Below are 18,220 nucleotides of genomic sequence, written 5' to 3' on the forward strand. Positions count from 1 at the left end.
TTTCTAGTGGAACATTTGTCCTCCATTAGAGATCTCTTCGAATGATCCTACAGATGTGTTCAAGAGTTTATTGGAATTGGTAGATTCCATGGTTTGTCCATAGAATGCCTGACCCTAATCTACCAACATGTTGCACAGGCAGAGGTTTTCAACAAAGCATTTCTGCATATAGACATACATAGCTCTCCCACTGAGAGACCATTCTTGACAGAAAACTGTATATGGTTCATGTGATGCTATTGTCCCTCCCCTTGCACAGCCCACCTGCTATAGCTGTTCCTTGGGCAGGATCCCTATTTATGGATGTGGTGTGCTGTCAAGGTCAGCAGTGCTGGACCAGGGTGCAAATATCTGGATCCATCTTACAGCCAAACTTGTATGGAAAAGGTGAAAGTATCAGAGGGGAAGAGCGATTTGCTGAGCTATTTACACAATGGGTTGAAGAGCCACGACTGGCAGTTGGCGATGCAACTTGCCATTCAGGAGGGGGGGGGGGGTTCAACCTTTAATAGGCGGCTTTCTTGGTTGAAGTGGTTTTTGATACAATTTTCACGCTGGAGCCTCCGCCTCCGCCTCCACCTGAGGAGACACGCCCCCCTCCAGAACTGTAACTGCTACCACCTCCCATACTACCTCCCATGCTGATCCCAGAGCCCATCCCGCTGCCTCCATAGCCGCCACCATAGCCGCCACTGCCACCACCAATGGAGTAGCCGCTGCCTCCGCCGCCTCCAGCTCCGAATCCTCCTCCGTAACCGCCACCATGTCCTCCTCCCAATGCAAGACCAGCACCGCTTCCATATCCACTGGTGGTGGTGCTGCTGACCACAGCTGAAAAACATTAAATATATATGTGTGTTGAATTCCTTCTATGATTTCAAATGAATCATCAACTTCAGAGTCTTCTTTTAAAAACAAATACCAATCCACAAATAGAAATGATACTTACAGTAGCTCACGTTTCCAACACCTTCTGCCAGCCTAGGAGTTGGAAATAAGGAAATAATTAGTTTTAAATAAATAAGTGAATGCTTCTGGATATCTGATATAGGGGAGTAGATAAGCTGTTTGAGGGGAAAAACTATGCTGTCTACCTCCACCTATGCTCAATTTGTATATTTGTTAAGGAACCCAAACACTACATGTTTCCGAAGGCTCCAGGCCTCTCTCCTTCCAGAGGAAACCAAACTTGAGTAGCCTCTGCCCTTAAAACTGTGGCCCACCCAGGGAAGTGGGGAGTACGTTACCATCTATAAGGTATGGAATTACACAAATCAAAATATACATCAGGGTAAATGGGTGGAGGCAAGGCAAAAGGGTAGAAGAGGAAATTTAAAAGGGAAGGTCATGGCAAAGGGGAAGGAACTGCCTGGATATTTATGGTCTATCACAAAATTCTTGCACTTCCTTTGTTCCTGCCAAGCCTCCCTCAAGGGGTCTTGAACATTACCACAGGATGTGCCAAAGTGATATTGTAGAAATATGCTCTTCCCTTGACACTCCAATTAATGGACCACTTTGGAGTAACTATGTTGAGGGTTGCCTGGTCTACGATTGGTACACTAACAAGTAAGAATTTAGAAATAATACCAAGACTTACTATTGTGGCTGGATGGGGTCAACCCTCTTGACACTAAGGCCATGGCTAGACCAGGCCTATATCCCGGGATCATCCCTGTACATCCAAATGATACACAGGGGATACCAGCAGCAGGTAGGGATGACCCCTCCATTTGCCTGGGATAATCCTTAGGTCTAGCTAAGGCCAATGATGTGTTTAGTTCATGCAACAATTTAGTCTCAAGATGTACATTGCTACTGAATTTTGCCTAATGTAAAATTTGAGGTGAATTTGGAAGGGCCTGCTGAGGTGAAACATCTGAAGGAATTTATTATTATTATTATTATTTAAGGGGTGGAAGGGATTGAAGGAAATTAAAAGAAATCTTGATACAATCTGTAAAAGGGCTACATGGGCTTCTGGTTTAGTAAACTATCAAGGGCATTCAGCAAGAGCCTTTTTTTCTCCCAACCTACCTGATTTCCTCTCCTTCCAGCAGCTTCCTGTAGGTGGCGATCTCAACATCAAGGGCCAGCTTGACGTTCATGAGCTCCTGGTACTCTTTGAGTTGTCGTGCAAGGTCCTGTTTACATCTCTGCAGGGCTTCCTCCAATTCATTTAGTTTATTCCTGGCATCCTTGAGGGCAAGTTCCCCACGATCCTCAGCCTCAGCAATGGCTGCCTGAAGTTTGGCACACTGCAAAGGAGGAAGTTGTCATCACCAATCATGACCATCAGATGACAATTTTGTCAGAGCAAATTTTTTTTTTGGGGGGGGGATCACCACTACCTGATTGTCCCCTGTACCAGGAGTAATTCCATTTAACCCCATAGGCTTAAATTTTTCTCAATCAGGAGAAAGTAGAAACAGTTAAGAGTGTGGCTCCACATGATAGCCAATGTGGTCTAAGGATCCAAACAGAGATTTTGTGCTCTGGAGAATCTGGATTTGTTTTGGGTAGAGTGACCATATTTGGGAAACCAAAAAAGAGGACACCTAGTGTGTGTGTGGGGAAGCAGCTTTCTGAGTCCTGCAGAAAGTACTTTATTTCCCCGCCACCTTAAAGAACCCGATTGGAGCGGAGGAGGGAAAAGGATTTCATTCTGCACCACCACCATCCACTCCAATTGGGGCCTTTTCTATAATGTCCACGAATGACCCACTTTCCCCTTTAAGATGTCAATTGGAGCTCGGCGAGGGAGAATGATGTGCCTCAAGAAAGCATGTCATTCCCTCCTGCCATGCTAATGGCAGCCTTAAAGGGGAAGGTGTGTCATTCCAGGACATGATTGAAAATTATAGAAAATCCCCCCTGACACCATGGAAACAACAAAAACCAGGACAAATCTGGGGAAATCCTGACAGTTGGTCACCCTAGTTTTGGGTGGTACTTCTTTATGGAGTCTATGGGGCAGTTCCCAAATAACGTTTGATTTCAATTCCTGGGGACTACTTTTGGAATGGTTGCAGAGGAGACATCCACGTAAAAAGTGTTTCAATGCGATCCAAGATGGGTATTTCAGGAAGATTGCTCCTTCCAGCTGCTAATCATTCATGGGTAATCCAAGAAAAATCCAATGCATGATCAATTTGTGGTGCAAAGCCTGACCCAGAAAGGTTCACACGCAACAAGACCTTGTGTACATCTAGTGCCATTCACAAAGACAGAGAGATTCAATGTGCATTTGCATCTACCCCAAAAGGTAGATGAGAAGGTATAGCTTCATCCATCCTCTACAGCAGGGATTGAGAAACTGTGGCTCCCTAAATGTTGTTAGACTACATCTCCAAGGAGCCCCAGCCAACATAGCCAGTTGTCTGAGATGATGGGTGTTGTCACAAGTTCTCCACCCCTGCTCTATAGTCATGCCAGGATTACATTATCATGCGCCTGCACTTGTGGTCTACTGATTCCATCGCCTCATCTGTGTGGGTTACTCAGTTTGCCCATTTACTGCAGCATCAGAAACAATGAGGGCAGATCTTCCGCAAGCAGTGGGACTGGGTGCAGTTTTGCAATGTCGCACATATAACCTGCTAGGCTTGTACAAGTCGTCCACTGTAAGTATAGTGCAGTTGCTGGCTCGGGGCACTATTTCCCCTTCGCCCACCTGCATGCCTTCAAAATAATTTCAAAAGCAATGTTCACACTGGAAACATTTTCCCACGTTTGCAATCCGTGTCCTCTATTTTGCTTATACAGATAATAAGGAAAATTAGTATTTCAGTAATATTCGAAGGCTGACTCAGAGTAGCTGGGCCTCTTCCTGAGAACATTTTAGAATGGGGGCATTTTTTTTTTACCTTGCCTGCCTGTGCAATACCTAGGGAAAGGTGGTGGAGGACGAGGTTCCTGATCTCATTTGCAATGCCTGGGAGGCATTGCAAAGCAAATAACTGTGATTTGTTCAACTCTTTTGCAAAGACGCCCTGTAGTGTTTGCTCAACAAGAACTGTGGTATTATTAACATGGTGCTACAGATTGGTAGTGATGATAAAGCTTGGCTACATATGTAAAATACACATATAAAGCTAGATTTAAGGAAATATGACTGGTATATATTTCAAAGAGAGAGAGAGAGAGAGCAATACATTTTCTCAATTTGCAGAGGGGTAGCCAAGTTAGCCTGTTGCATAGGGTGACCATATGAAAAGGAGGACAGGGCTCCTGTATCTTTAACAGTTGTATTGAAAAAGGAATTTCTGCTGGTGTCATTTGTATATATGGAGAACCTGGTGAAATCCCCTCTTCGTCACGACAGTTAAAGCTGCAGGAGCTGTACTAGAGTGACCAGATTTAAAAGAGAGCAGGGCACCTGCAGCTTTAACTGTTGTGATGAAGAGGAAATTTCACCAGGTTTATACAAATGACACCTGCAGAAAGTCCCTTTTCAATACAACTGTTAGCGATACAGGAGCCCTGTCATCCTTTTCATATGGTCACCCTACATTGTTGCACAGAAAACAACAAAGAGTCTTGAGGTACCTTAAAGACTAACACATTTATTCTGGCATAAACATTTGTAGCATTAACGTTCGTTGTACTGTATAATAAACCTGAAACTATCCATAATACTTCACGCATCTGCTGAAGTTGGATATAGTCCACAAAAGTATGTGCCTGCCTGAATAGCTACGTTTTCTATCATGCAATGGCCCTTTTCCCAGTGCCTCTGTTTTGCCTATATTGACATTAAGGAAAAATATTTCCAGAGGAATATCTATGTTTATCTGCGGCAACAAAACTGACAACGAGTCTTGTGCTTCTTAGAGTGCAATCCTATGCATGTTTAGACAGAAAAAAGTCCTACAACTTCCAGCATGCCACAGCCAGGCATAAGATTGCAGCCTTAACAGACTTAACTGGTAAGCTTCTGTGGTCTGGAGTCTACTTCTAGGGATGGAGGAACTCACCCCCAATCTGTGCCACATGTTGCTCGCCAGACCCCCACTGGCCAGCCTCCCACTCTAAGCCTCCATTTTGCATAAAAATGGCGGCTTGGCCTTTTTCGTAAAGGGCCACTTATGTAAATGGCAACCATAAAGGGACCATATATGCAAAATTGCAGGTATAAATGGCTTAAATAGATCTGTAATTTGGGGTAAATGCCCCTTTATGAAAAAGGCTGAGCTGCAATTTTAACAGAAAATTGGCGGCTCAGCGAGGGAGCAGGGATCTATGTGCTTCTGCGACTCAGCACATGCTGAGTTGGGCAAGCATGGGGATTAATGGGCTGGTGTCCAGGGGGGCAAGCCAGTGAGAAATCACCAGGCCTTGAGCCCAAGTTGGACACCCGCAACATCTTCATCAGATGGAGGAAGTGACATGATGAGTCCAACTCTTTTGCATATAACTATCCTCTATTATGAGAACTATATTACTATTCTTCGATTGTAAGACGCCATTGATTGTAAGATGCACACTAATTTCAGTACCACCAACAGAAAAAAACAAACCCTAAGACACACCCACGATTCTAAGACGCACCCCATTTTTAGAGATGTTTATATGGGGAAAAAGTGTGTCTTAGAATCGAAGAAATAGGGTAGTAATGTTAACAGCATAGTGTTATGGAGAGATAGAAAAGCTAGAAATGATAAGGCTTGATTACATGAAGGGGGGGGACATTTAAAGCCAAGATTTAGAGGGGGGGGAAACCATGATTGAAATACGTTTTCTACAATGTAGTTGATCTCACAGCTTAGTTTGTTTGTCTTTCATTTGTTAACGGAACCAGTATATACAATCATCCCAAACATATAGTATTTTCCCCTAGGTTGTATCACATCAAGCTGCATGGAGGGGGGTAAGATATATATTTCATTGCTTCTCGCACCCTCACATATGTAAACCAAGCACATCATGGAGAAGAAATCAGTGTAGCCTTCTCCTTGATTTACTTCTTTTCTATATGCAGGAAGTGTACTAGGTTACCTTGCAGGAAGATGCAAATAAGGAAAGTAAGAGAGCAAAATTGTACCTGTTTCTTAAAGGCATCAATTTCACTTCGCAGCCTCTGGATGATCCGGTTAAGCTCGGAAATTTCTGACTTTGTGTTCCGGAGGTCATCACCGTGGCGCCCAGCAGAAACCTGTAGCTCTTCATACTAATATTTGGAAATAAACAAACAAAAAGGTATAAAATTCCAGTCATTATATATAGTTATCACAACAACACAGCTGGAAAATGCCAGCTGGTACAGAGACAAAAATCAACCAGTGAGAGAGAATTATGATGGGATGCAAGAGAATGCTGTGATATTATAGCCTAGCAAAATGGCTGCCATTACAACTTGTGTGTGTGTGTGTAGTGGAGAGGTACGAGCCATTCATTTGTATGGAAGAAAGTAACGGCATGTACTCAGGTAGGGCAGGTGCTCTTGGTGAGCCCCACCCATAAGAATCAAGGTTGTTCATAATTCCATACTTCTCCTTGTCATCTGCATTTCTCAACCATTCATTCTGTTCCTTGGTCATTCTAGCTAGAGTATGATGGAATGCCTTTCATATAGACTAGACAAACAGAGACTGACAAACTTCCAATGCCTCAGAGCTGCATAATTTATCTTTCAAATATTCTTTCCAGAATATTCTTCCATGCAGCGAATGAAGCTTAGCCTCCACAAACAGGACATTCACCTGCCACATAGGAGCAGGGCTGGGCTGAGAGTTTTGGAACCTGAGGTGGAATGTCCAAATGGTTCTTCCCCACCACCTTCCAGTAAAAAAATATATGTTGTAATAAATTAAGTAACTTATAACTAGCTGCCTGAGGCAACTGCTCCACTCTGCCTAATAGTAGCAGGAGAAGGAAGCTTTCAAGATGCTCCAGCCAAGGAGTTCCTACATTTTGTGAACCACTCAGAGAGCTTCGGCTATTGGGTGGTATAGAAATGCAATAAATAAATAAATAAATAAAATTTCTACACCATTCTTCATCCAGTTTAGGAACTCCCTCTTTCTTTAACTAACTTGGCAATGGAATCTTGCTGCCACACCCTTTTATGTGCTCTGCCTACACAGCCAGGATCAGCTAAGGTTCCCATCTGTATTCCACATCTGCGTTACCACTATTTTTTATTCCAATTACTCATTTCCATCTTGGATTGCTGAGGTTCAGGAGAGCAAAGGGGCTATACCTCATCCATTCTAGGTATTGTGAAAAACAATTATACACACACTGAAAATCTTTTTAATTTCCCTAGAAAGTCCTACTACTGATGTTTCACCTGAGGAAGACCCTTCAAATTCATCACATATTTAAGTGAGCTATAGTAGCAACCCAGAGAATTTCCTACAGGTGCACATGCCAAAGAATAAGGTTGTAAAATTGAGGTGGTAGAGTTGGCTGTACCATTTGGGGTTGCAGATGGGGGAAGCCATTTTGGAATGTTCCTCCACCAATCAAAACAATTAAACAAAAAATGAGAAGAATTTCTAATATGAATTCCATAACTGGAGCATGCATAGTTTTCTACAGCTTACAGTCCCCCCAATTAATTTCCATCCTCCCTAACATGTTACCAATGCATATGTGCCCATTGATAAGCCGCCTCAGAGAAATTTGCTCAAACGAAGAAACCACTTCAAGTCTGCTTTGGGTGTATGTATGTGTTTTTTAACAGGCACATATATTTGGGAATGGTAGTGGTGGTACTAAGGTATGAATTGCCTGACAACTTAAAGCTGCAGTAAACTTTACAGACCTGTTTGAAATTCAGAAATAATAATAATAAAAAGGAGGCTTCCTAATAATCCATTAGTTCCATTTCAGAACTCTCAGTTCCAGGGGTGGGGGAGATTGAGGAGGAGAATTTTAGAAGCTCCCCTCTTTCAAATTTCTCTTTAGTTGAAATTCAGTGGCAACTCAGAGAAATTCATACAAATGTTTCACCTGAGGGAAAGCTATCAAGCCAACCTTGCATTTCATTTTTTGTGCAATGTCATGATAATCCTAGCCCTTTTGCTGGTTTATAGTCTTTGCTACTCACCTTGGTTTGATACCATGATTCAGCTTCAGTTCGGCTCCTGTTAGCAATGTCTTCATACTGTGCCTTGACCTCAGCAATGATACTGTTCAGGTCCAGGCTTCGGTTGTTGTCCATAGAAAGCACAACAGAGGTGTCAGATACCTGTTGCTGCATCTGACTCAGTTCCTGCACAGGAGATAAAACTTGTATCAGAATGTGTGGGGTAAAAGATTTTACAGTTTTGAAGGGGTAGTGGTTAAAAATGACTATGGGAAATGAAAATCTCCAATAAATCCTCCTAACCTACCCTTGCTTGTGAACATCCCAAGTTTATATTCAGGTTTGCATTTCACTCCCTCTCAAAAAACCCTGTTAAGGATCTTGTTTGATTTATGAATTTTAATGCAAAAAGTTTTAAAAGTTATCTATGAATCTGTTTTGTTTTCGTGAGGGAAATCCCCCAAAGCTGGATTTCAAAAGCAAAATTGATTGGGCTGGATCCAGATTTAGACTAGACCTATTGAAACCATTGGGTTTTTCCCTGATCTAATCACATGCATTGTTATCTAGACAATTGCCCTGATCCAGCAAAGAGGTCAGCTTCTGGAAACAGCTTTCCACATGGGTAGCCAATTGGCAGATACAGGCACATCTTCATACATGAGCACATTGTGGCATTCATCAAAGTCCACTGAAGTGGCTGTCTTTTGATGAACATCCCCCTTGTAACTAAACTGAATCCAGGCCCAAATATTTCCACTTACTTTCAGCATGGTGTGAACTTAATAGGAAATGGACCTGTTCAACTGACATTGTAATTGCCATCTAGGACTCGTTGCTCCATGAAAAAATTAGCCTCCAAAATGCAGGCTGTTGATTTGATGTTTGCCATCGTTCACATTAAACATTTGAAACTTTGGGTTGCTTTTGTTGTTGTTGTCATCCCATTCATTTAGACTTTTGGTACTTTTGAATCATCAACATTTGTGATTTTAGCCTGTAGGGTGACCATATGGAAAGGAGGACAGGGCTTCTGAATCTTGAACAGTTGCATTGAAAAGAGGTTTCAGCAGGTGTCATTTGGATGCATGTAGCACCTGGTGAAATTCCCTCTTCATCACAACAGTTAAAGCTGTAGGAGCCCTGCCTGCTTGACAAGATACAAAAGAGGGCAGGGCTGCTGCAGCTTTAACTGTGGTGATAAAGGGGGAATTTCACCAGGTTCCCCATATATACGGACGACACCTGCTGAAATTCCCTTTTCAATACAATTGTTAAAGATACAGGAGCCCTCCTTTTCATACGACCACCCTATTTTAGCATCATTGAAATAACTTATTTGCTCAGTTAACAAAACTTCCCCTTTTTGAAACAAGCCTTTCATATATATATATTGAAATTTGCAGCCTGATCCACAACTGTGATACAATGTCTTGATCCAGCTATTATTGCATCAAGAAATGAACCTGATGAAGTAAGTTCACATTCCTGTTTGCTTTTTTTAAATCGGGAACGAAAGTATTTGTGGTTATTATTATTATTATTATTATTATTATTATTATTGGTAGCTGGAAACTAAAGTGAAATTGAATTGAATTGGTCCTGTCATTTACAAGTATTTGCCAATCAAAATGATTAATATGACTTGGCTGCCAAGAAAGGAGGTGGATTTTCCATTGCTTGCAAGCATCAAGTCCAGACTAGACACCCCACAAAGGAGAATCATTATTCAAAGACAGTTTATCTGTCTTGATCCAATAATCGCTGGAGGAAATGGCGCATATATTGCACAAGATGTGATAATTGATGTCAGTAAGTCTCTGCTTGCCTTAAAATCTATTCATCTCTTTGAATATATTAGCAGAGGCAGGTGGGAGAAACATGCACACACAAATCTCCATGGGAACTCTTGTATTTCCAAAGGAAAATATGATCTGAAATTTTCCACAGTGGAACATCTTAAAAGCCAGGTACAAGCTTCAACACACCAATGTGATTGGAAAGCCATAGAGGTTTTGCCATGCGTGCTCCTTTGGTATTGTCAGAAAACAAAACGGTGTTTGCTTTCTGCTGGCATTTTGCCTTTTTACTTACCCTCTTTCAGTTGTAAAAGAGGTAATAGCACTAACTTGTCTGAGATGAGTTTTGTCGTTCATAAAGTTTGAGAATTGGGAGGGGATACTTTCAAGATGGAAGCTCCAAACCTGAATATATTTATCTTCAAAAATATTCTGTTGAAACCATTGGGACAGCTTCCAGATGGTTTCCAGAATTTAGGGCCATTCATTGCAACACGATCTCAGATTCTAAACACATTTATTATTTATTTTATTCGCAACATAGCATATACCACTGAATATAACAGAATCCTTCTGTAGTTTACAACATTAAACTTTAAACAATAATTTGAAAAGCTTGGGGAAGGAGGCTTTATTTGTATCGATAAACATGCCCTTTCTGGATTTCCAGGGGGAACATTTTTGGAACTCTGTCTTCCTATATATTTCTGACTTACTTAAAGACAAATGCAAACATAAAACAATTGGCCATGAGGTTGGAATTCTATTTTTATGTTCCCAGCTACTGCTGTGCCTGTGGGGTATAGGTTCATGCTCCCTTGTGGAACCCCATAGCTCAGTGCATGCCTTGCATATTAAAGTCCCCAGATTCAATTCCTGGTATTTCCAGTTAACAGGGCTTGGAAAGAAATGTTAGAGTGATAATTCCACTAGTCAGAGTAGGTAATACTGGGATAGATGCTCCATTGAGCTCATTCCAGCTCTAGAAACAAATGTTTTGAGTGCCTAAAGAAAGGGGCTTACCATCTCATGCAGTGCTTTCAGGAATTCAATTTCATCCGCCAGAGAATCTGCTTTGCCACCAAGTTCGATCTTGTTCATATAGGCACCATCAACATCCTGCAGAAAACATGGGAAATGTCAGTCACATTCATTTATATCCCACCTTTTCCCCTCCAAGGAACCCAAGGTGGCACACATAATCCTCCTCCACTCCATTTTATCCTCACAACAACAATCCTGTGAGGTAGGCTGGTCTGAGAGTCTGTGACTGGCCCAAAGTCACCCAGTAAGATTCATGGCCGAGTGGGGATTAGAACTTGGATCTCCCCACTCCCAGTCCAACACTCTAGCCACTACACCACGCTGGCAGGAAATAAGATTCACTCAGAAGGACCATCTTTTTAAACAATGTGGAAAACCTAGGATTTCTTTTTAATTCCATGAAGAATACAATATTGCAAGTGTTGGTTACTGTCCCTTATTTCTAATTAGGTTTGTTTGGACCACATGGATAGGGATCAATTCTTAAGGACCACAGCTCAAAACCACTTCTGAATGTAGAAAGTGTCCAGGTTCAGACATTACCAATACCTGCAGCAGAAGGATCTTTGATATTATAGTAAGTCAAGGACGCTGGAGAAGATCTGTCAATTGAGCCTGATAGTTCTGAGCTAGTTTCAGCACAAAGCAGCTGTTGCTTATTATACAAATGATAAAAGTAACATTTACCTTCTTGAGTACCACAAATTCATTCTCTGCTCCTGTACGTTTGTTAATTTCATCTTCATATCTGTTAGAACAGAGAGAAAAAAAGGGCATTAATACCTTTCGGTATGAGAACCCAACTTAAGAATCAGAAACGAGGCACATAAAGGCAGCCTATCATCCTCTTGGTAGATCTTTAGTCCACACTTCAGGGACATTCTTCAAGGCATTCCGCCTCTTGTGAGCATCTACTGAATTACTTCCTTGAAGTTCATCACAATTTGTTTTTCTGGTTATTAATCCTTGCGGAAGCACCATCAGAGAGTGCAGAGATTCCTATTAGGGCTTCTATTGTCGAGTGAGAGATTTACAGGACCAAGGGTTAGATCCCACTCTGGTCATACGCTAGCAGAACAGAAACTTCTAGCAGAATGGATTCCTCCTCCCATGTAGCCCCAATTTCTTCTTGACGGGATCCTCTAGAGCATGTTTGGGTCACAAATTGGGGGCTGTAGTGGGAGGACAACCAGGGAAAGTCACCTTGCACCACTGCCATACTCTCAGTCACGCTGGAGTTCAGTTAGTGGGAGAAATGTCTGCGTGCAAAAACCATATTACTATGGCTGTTAGAATCCATCCTCATTCTTTCGTTGCTAGTTTCAGATTGGCTTCCCCCCACACCCAAGTATACAAGTCAAATTAATAACGAGTGTTTAAATGTCAAGTCAAATATAATGAAAGGTTATGGTGCTGTGTTTTGACCACATATGCATTTAAAGGGTATTCCTAAACTATAGGCTTTGTTTCACAAGGTACTTCAATTCTGTGAGAAAGGGTAGGAAAGGATGGCAAAGCTCAGCCATCTCAGCCAACCACAGCTATCAGCGTTCTGTAGAGGGCGTCATGTTTCTTAAGACAGGTATAAAGCTATGAGAAGTTTGTAACATGGCTTTGCCATAAACTACCCCACCCTTGTAGCATATGGCTTGGCTTGATTACTTTGGTGATTTGAAGTGATCTATTCTGAAAGAAATTTCCCTTGAGCAAAACTGAAATGCTTCACCATCACGTGTTTTCATTTCTCAGTTACTTCCTCTTTCAAAAGAGGAAGTACAGAATGAGTACGAGGCCCATTGAGTCCGCTGTTATAAAGGCGCTGCTTCTCCTGCACACAGCAGGAGAGAGCAGCAATTCTGAGTTTAAAAAAACATCGGACTTAATGAGGTGGGTTTTTTTCCACGCAAGGAAGGCCAGAAGGGGTGGAAGGGGCGCGGTAGGCAAATGACATCATGGGAAGGACCTGAGCAAACTCCATGAGGGCCCAGTAACAAGTGTGCAATAAAACACTCATTGGATGGAGCTTTAAGTGTTTTAGACAAACCTTTGTTATTTTTTAAAAAATTAAAAGATTTTTACATGTACTTGAAATTGGGATATGTGGATAAAAGAGCCGTGTATCTGGAAATGTGTGCATCATATGGGTATACTCAAAAAGCCAGGATTAGCTGGAGATCCCTGTTGAGTATACCATCCAGGTGCCATGAAATTTGCACAATGCCCCCAAAGTATACTTGTTGCAACTGTTGTAAGAAAATTCATCCATGCAAATGAATAAGTGAGGTAATACTAATCCATGCCATGATTTAATTTAATCCAGTTTGCTTTAGCTAAGGTTTGGCAAAGGATACATGTTATATTAGAGGCATCCTTTTATGAAACTCGATGACTGCGGGGCAAATCAAGCCATCCGGTAGGCAGGGTGGAGCTGGCATCCACTGAAGGAAGGCTAGAAGCATTTGCGTTGGCGTTCCTGCTAACTACTTTGGTGCCAGACTTTTGTACTAATTTATTTTGCCTTCCAGCAAATGGATTTCAAAATGTGAGTAAGCTGGTAATAGATAGAGGAGCTGGTGGGGGCAATAAAGAGGTAGCTGTGGCTTTTAGAGCAATATTGCAATGCGATGAGCAGAAGCTAAGGATATTGTCTGTCTGTTTATCTGCACCCATATTGTGTCGATTTTTCTCGTCCTTTTGTAAATTTAACTCATCTTAAGCATTTTGACAGAAAGGTGGCGTATATACAGTATTAGGCAGGATGTACACTACTGCTTTAAAATGGGTTATAACAGTAGTGATAACTGTTGGGGCCCAGGCCACAGGCCACAGCTAGACCAAAGGTTTATCCTGGGATCATCCAGGGTTTGTCCCTGCCTGAGCACTGGATCCCCTGTGTGTCACCTAGATGAACAGGTTTGACCCCTGGACGATCCAGGGATAAACCTTAGGTTTATCTATGGCCACAGTCCATATACAGTTTTCAAACCATTTTCATAGTGTTATAGCCTGCTTGGTGTAGATCTGGATCTATCTATCTATCTATCTATCTATCTATCTATCTATCTATCTATCTATCTAGTGTGTCTGACATATATCACTTATGACCTCTGTTCAGCCTTCAGCCAAAAAAGCTTTTATAGACTCAAGAGCAGTGGTTGATTAAGTAAGCAAAAAGGAAGCATGTAGATACAATTTTAAGAGCTCTGTAACCAGAGTAAATATGTTAGTGATATCTTTACTAACGTCTCCCAGCTATTCTGTTAGGATTAAATCAAGCAGGGCAAAATTTGGATCTCAAATATACAGAAAAGAAAGGAACTGTACAGCAAAGGAACTGTACTTCCTTTGCTGTACAGTTATGCCAGATCAAATGGATGCAGTGGCAGCGGTCAAGGTTTTCACCAATAAATTGTTAAATTTTGCCCATTGGATATTTTGAGATGAATAGAAGATATGCATTCAAATTGTTATCATATCTAAGGCTGCAGTTAGTTGGGAGTATGCCTCATTGAACTCAACAGGTCCAAATTCAGAATAAAAATGCATCGGATCGGACTGCACATCCAGCAATAGATGTCGACTTTTTATCTGCATGGATGTTAGATGCAGTGTCCCCATTTATGGCAGGATCTACACTACTACTTATAACAGTTTATAAGGGTTATGACAACTGTTCAGGCCCAGGACACATTACATATACCATTTTCATAACGTTTTAAAAGTGTTATATCCTTCTTGGTGTAGATCGGCCCTTGGTGTATTGGGATGGGCAGATTCTTACTTGTTCTTGTAGTCCTCTACCATATCTTGCATGTTCCTCAGTTCTGAATCCAGCCTTCCCCGGTCATTGTTTAGAACATCCAACTGCTTCCTGAGATTACTAATATAGGACTCAAACATGGGTTCAAGGTTGCGTCGTTGAACAGTTGTCCCCTGCTGTTGTAACAGATCCCATTTGGTTTCAAGGACTTTATTTTGCTGTTCCAGGAATCGGACCTACAAGATAGAATAGGCATGGAGTTGATAATGCTCTAAGGATGATAAACAATCTAGAATCATGAGTCTTCTTGTCTTCATCTCTTCTTGCTCTTGCCTCTCTCTCTCTCCCTCTTCCCATTTGTCTCTCTTCCCCACTGTCTAAGCATCGATGGTAAACTCCTTGGGGCAGGGAGCTATCTTTTGCTTATGTCGCTCTGAACATGGATGGTGCCAGAATGGTATAGAACAAATGAGAGAGAGAGAGAGAGAAAGAGAAAGAGAGAGAGAGAGAGAGAGAGAGAGAGAGAGAGAGAGAGAGAGAGAGAGAGAGAGAGAGAGATTGAGATTGATTCATGGTGAGGGCATATAAAGAATGAGCAAAGAAGAGAGGGAAGAAAGAAGAAAAGACAGAAGGGATAGAGAAGTTCAGGAGCGAATTGAAAAATAGCTGGTTGGGAAGAAAGGCAATCTCTGCCTTGAGACTTTGTTATTACCAGATCTCAAGCAAATCCCCCCCCCCATAACTCAATCAAAGGTTAATAGATATGGCTTCCTCAAGCAATGTAGACATTTGTTCAATGGAATAACAGGAAAGGAGCTGCTGTTCCAAGTAGAGTCTGTCCTTTTCATAGGCACTTTTATTGGCATACCCTTCAAAATTAGGGGTTTTGTGATTATATTTTGTTTATTACAGTTTTGGACTTGCTTAGCCAACTCCCAAGAAATTCTACCCTTGACGACATCACCCTGGCTGTCTGGTTCTATAAAGCTTGTTGCCAAAAAATTCATTACATCATCTAGAGAATTAACGGAACCATCCATTGGTAGCATGCTCCTCTGCAAAAATGAGAATTGGACTTGCAGTTTTGTCTCTCAGTCCCCCCCCCCCCCAAAAAAACCCCAATTTGTTTTCTAACTTTCTTCAGCCACACAAAGATGATTTAGGAGCAATCAAAGGCTTCCTCAAATAGGAGACCGTTATCTGCGGTTAATAAAATGTCCTCCCCTGGCATCTCTTCTTACACCCCAGCTGCATTGTCTTGAGACCTTTCCATCTCTGTGTGTGTTCCTCCACCCACCCCAATCTTTGGGGAAGCAAAAATGGCTCAACAGTATGAATTAAGAACAGCGCAGATATTGAATGGCTTTGTTTTAATGGCAGTCGCACATAATGCAATGTGACATCACTCCAAGACGCACGTCTCTCTATTGGTTTGGAAATCGGGGATGCCCAAATTCTCCATTAGTGCAGGGTCAGTCTGTTTTCCAAACAGTCGTCAGGTGAGGCGGGGGCTGGAAACACATTTGGCCCCTTAACTGCACATTAAGCCAAGGCATTACATGGCCACCCATGTCTTAAACAATGCAGATGAACTGTTGGGTGTGCATGCTGATGTCTCTCCTTGTGCCCTGAAGCTTTCAAACCATCTTACGTCCAAGATGCAGAATGGTTGAAGGGAAGGTAGTGGACTTCCAGGCAGTGTTACGATGCAATCGTGTTTTGCCTGCTGCCTGCTGATGTCTTATGTTTTCAGTTTCTGTAACCAGGAGGAAGATCTGAGGTATAGTCTGATGGATGGGAGGGGCCATAGCTTAGTGGCAGAGCATCTGCTTTACACTCAGAAGGTCCCTGGTTCAATCCCCACCCTGGCCTCTCCAGGAAGGACTAGAAAATAATACTGCCTGAAACCCTGGAGAGCTGCTTCCAGTCAGTATCGACAATACTGGGCTAGATGGACCAGGGGTTGAACTCAGTATAAGACATATTTGTATGACTTTGGATAATAATAGGAGTGGTTGCCCATTATTACCCATATATGCCTACTAAAGATGTGGCCTCATGGTGGACTTTCTATCTGCCCTCAATTACCTCAAAGAGACATTGTGTTGGTGGCATGCTTTTGTGATGAGTCCCCTCAGATTTAGTGACTCAAAGTTAGGAATGATCAAGGAGGTTCTGATCCATGCACTTACCTTGTCAATAAAGGAGGCAAACTTGTTGTTGAGCGTCTTGATCTGTTCTCTTTCGTGTGAGCGCACTCTTTGAATGTCGGGGTCAATCTCAAGTTTGAGGGGTTGCAGGAGGTGCTGGTTGACAGTCACCTCTTGGATGCCACCAGGTGGGCAAACTGGAAACCCAGGTCTTCCACCAAAACCTGGACCAGCTACTGCAAAGCCAACACCGGGTCCTCCAAACCCAGGCCCACCATAGCCAAAGCCACCACCACCACCACCAAGACCAACCCCCAAACCAAAGCCTGCTCCACCACCAGCGCCGTATCCTCCACCACCACCACCACCATAACCAGCTCGGTAACCTCCGCCCATGGTACTGTAGGAGATTCGTTTGCTTCCACCTAGGTTGTAGAGACTTCGGCTGCCGAATCCACCGCCGAGTCCATAGCCGCCGCCACCTCCTCCTCCAGCTCTTGCTCCTCCAACCCGAGAGACAGAGTAGGAGCTGAAGCCTGATCTCCCACCACCGCCGCCAACAATTGCAGAGCCAGAGGAGAACCCTCTGTTCGCCCCGCCGGAGGACACTCGGAAGGAAGAACGACTCATTGTGGTTTTGCTCGGAGAGAAAATGGGAAGAAAGACTTTGTCTACAAGCAGAGGCTGCAGGAAAAGAGCAGAGGATGAAGACGGCAAAACCCCTCTGATATAGATGAGCGGGAGACCTCCCCTTTTATCTGTTTGGGAAAGAACCTGGCACCAGATTCCAGGCAATCTGATCTATTCATACACTTGTGGTGTGCCTTGCAGCAACTTGTCTCATTCGACACACCTACTCCAGTCGGCAGGGTGGAATTGGGGAGCGGGGGAGGAAGACCTGAATTGCAGTAAGGATAGCGATGAAGTCATAAGTGTTCTCCTTTTTTATTTTTGGGAGGGTGTCTCCTTAAAGAAAGAAAGAAAAGGGGAATGAGTTTATACGAGTCACAATTCTGCATATATTATAGCCAGGATTTTCAACGGCATCTAATTTGCACAAGGACAGGAAAATACCATATTGGAAGACTTGATCCTCACAAAATGTGACCGTTTGAATTTCATGACTCTGTTAGGACTCATCGAGGGTATTCAGTGAAATGGACAAAAGGAGCAAAGTGTACTTTAAGTGTACTTTAAGACCATCAGTGTCAAGATGGTCTTCCCTTGGTTGGCTTTTTGGGGATGGTGCTGGTGGTGCTGGTGATGCTGATGTCTTTGAAAGATTTGTCATATGAAACTGTGTTAACACTTCTGCATGGTTTACCATAACCTTGCACACACAGTTCCTGTAGAATTCACTTCACGGCCAACCTGTGAGATAGACTGAACATGTGAAACAGCCTTACGCTGAATCTCAGTTTTTAAAATTTCATGC

General features: G+C 42.6%; 1 protein-coding gene across 1 annotated transcript; it reads right to left on the reverse strand.

The window, feature by feature from the left end:
• Nucleotides 1-321: 321 nt before the first annotated feature.
• Nucleotides 322-17,529, reverse strand: LOC134394346 (keratin, type II cytoskeletal 5-like). The gene is made up of 9 exons (XM_063119729.1): nt 16,828-17,529; nt 14,657-14,871; nt 11,563-11,623; nt 10,855-10,950; nt 8,054-8,218; nt 6,044-6,169; nt 2,038-2,258; nt 950-981; nt 322-831 (listed from the first exon to the last, which is right to left on the reverse strand). Exons 1-9 carry the CDS (start codon nt 17,413-17,415, stop codon nt 506-508), a joined length of 1,830 nt encoding a protein of 609 aa, XP_062975799.1. The 5' UTR covers nt 17,416-17,529; the 3' UTR covers nt 322-505.
• Nucleotides 17,530-18,220: the final 691 nt, after the last annotated feature.

The sequence above is a fragment of the Elgaria multicarinata genome, chromosome 3, assembly GCF_023053635.1.
Source record: "Elgaria multicarinata webbii isolate HBS135686 ecotype San Diego chromosome 3, rElgMul1.1.pri, whole genome shotgun sequence".
Taxonomy (NCBI): domain Eukaryota; kingdom Metazoa; phylum Chordata; class Lepidosauria; order Squamata; family Anguidae; genus Elgaria; species Elgaria multicarinata.

What these genes read in the sequence shown, in the direction of transcription:
- LOC134394346 (XM_063119729.1), bottom strand. Translation starts at nt 17,415, where the DNA reads ATGAGTCGTTCTTCCTTCCGAGTGTCCTCCGGCGGGGCGAACAGAGGG. An exon ending in AATTTGTGGTACTCAAGAAG is followed by an intron (nt 10,951 to 11,562) that starts GTAAATGTTACT and finishes TGTTTTCTGCAG; the next exon opens with GATGTTGATGGTGCCTATAT. An exon ending in AATCATGGTATCAAACCAAG is followed by an intron (nt 6,170 to 8,053) that starts GTGAGTAGCAAA and finishes TCCAAATATTAG; the next exon opens with TATGAAGAGCTACAGGTTTC.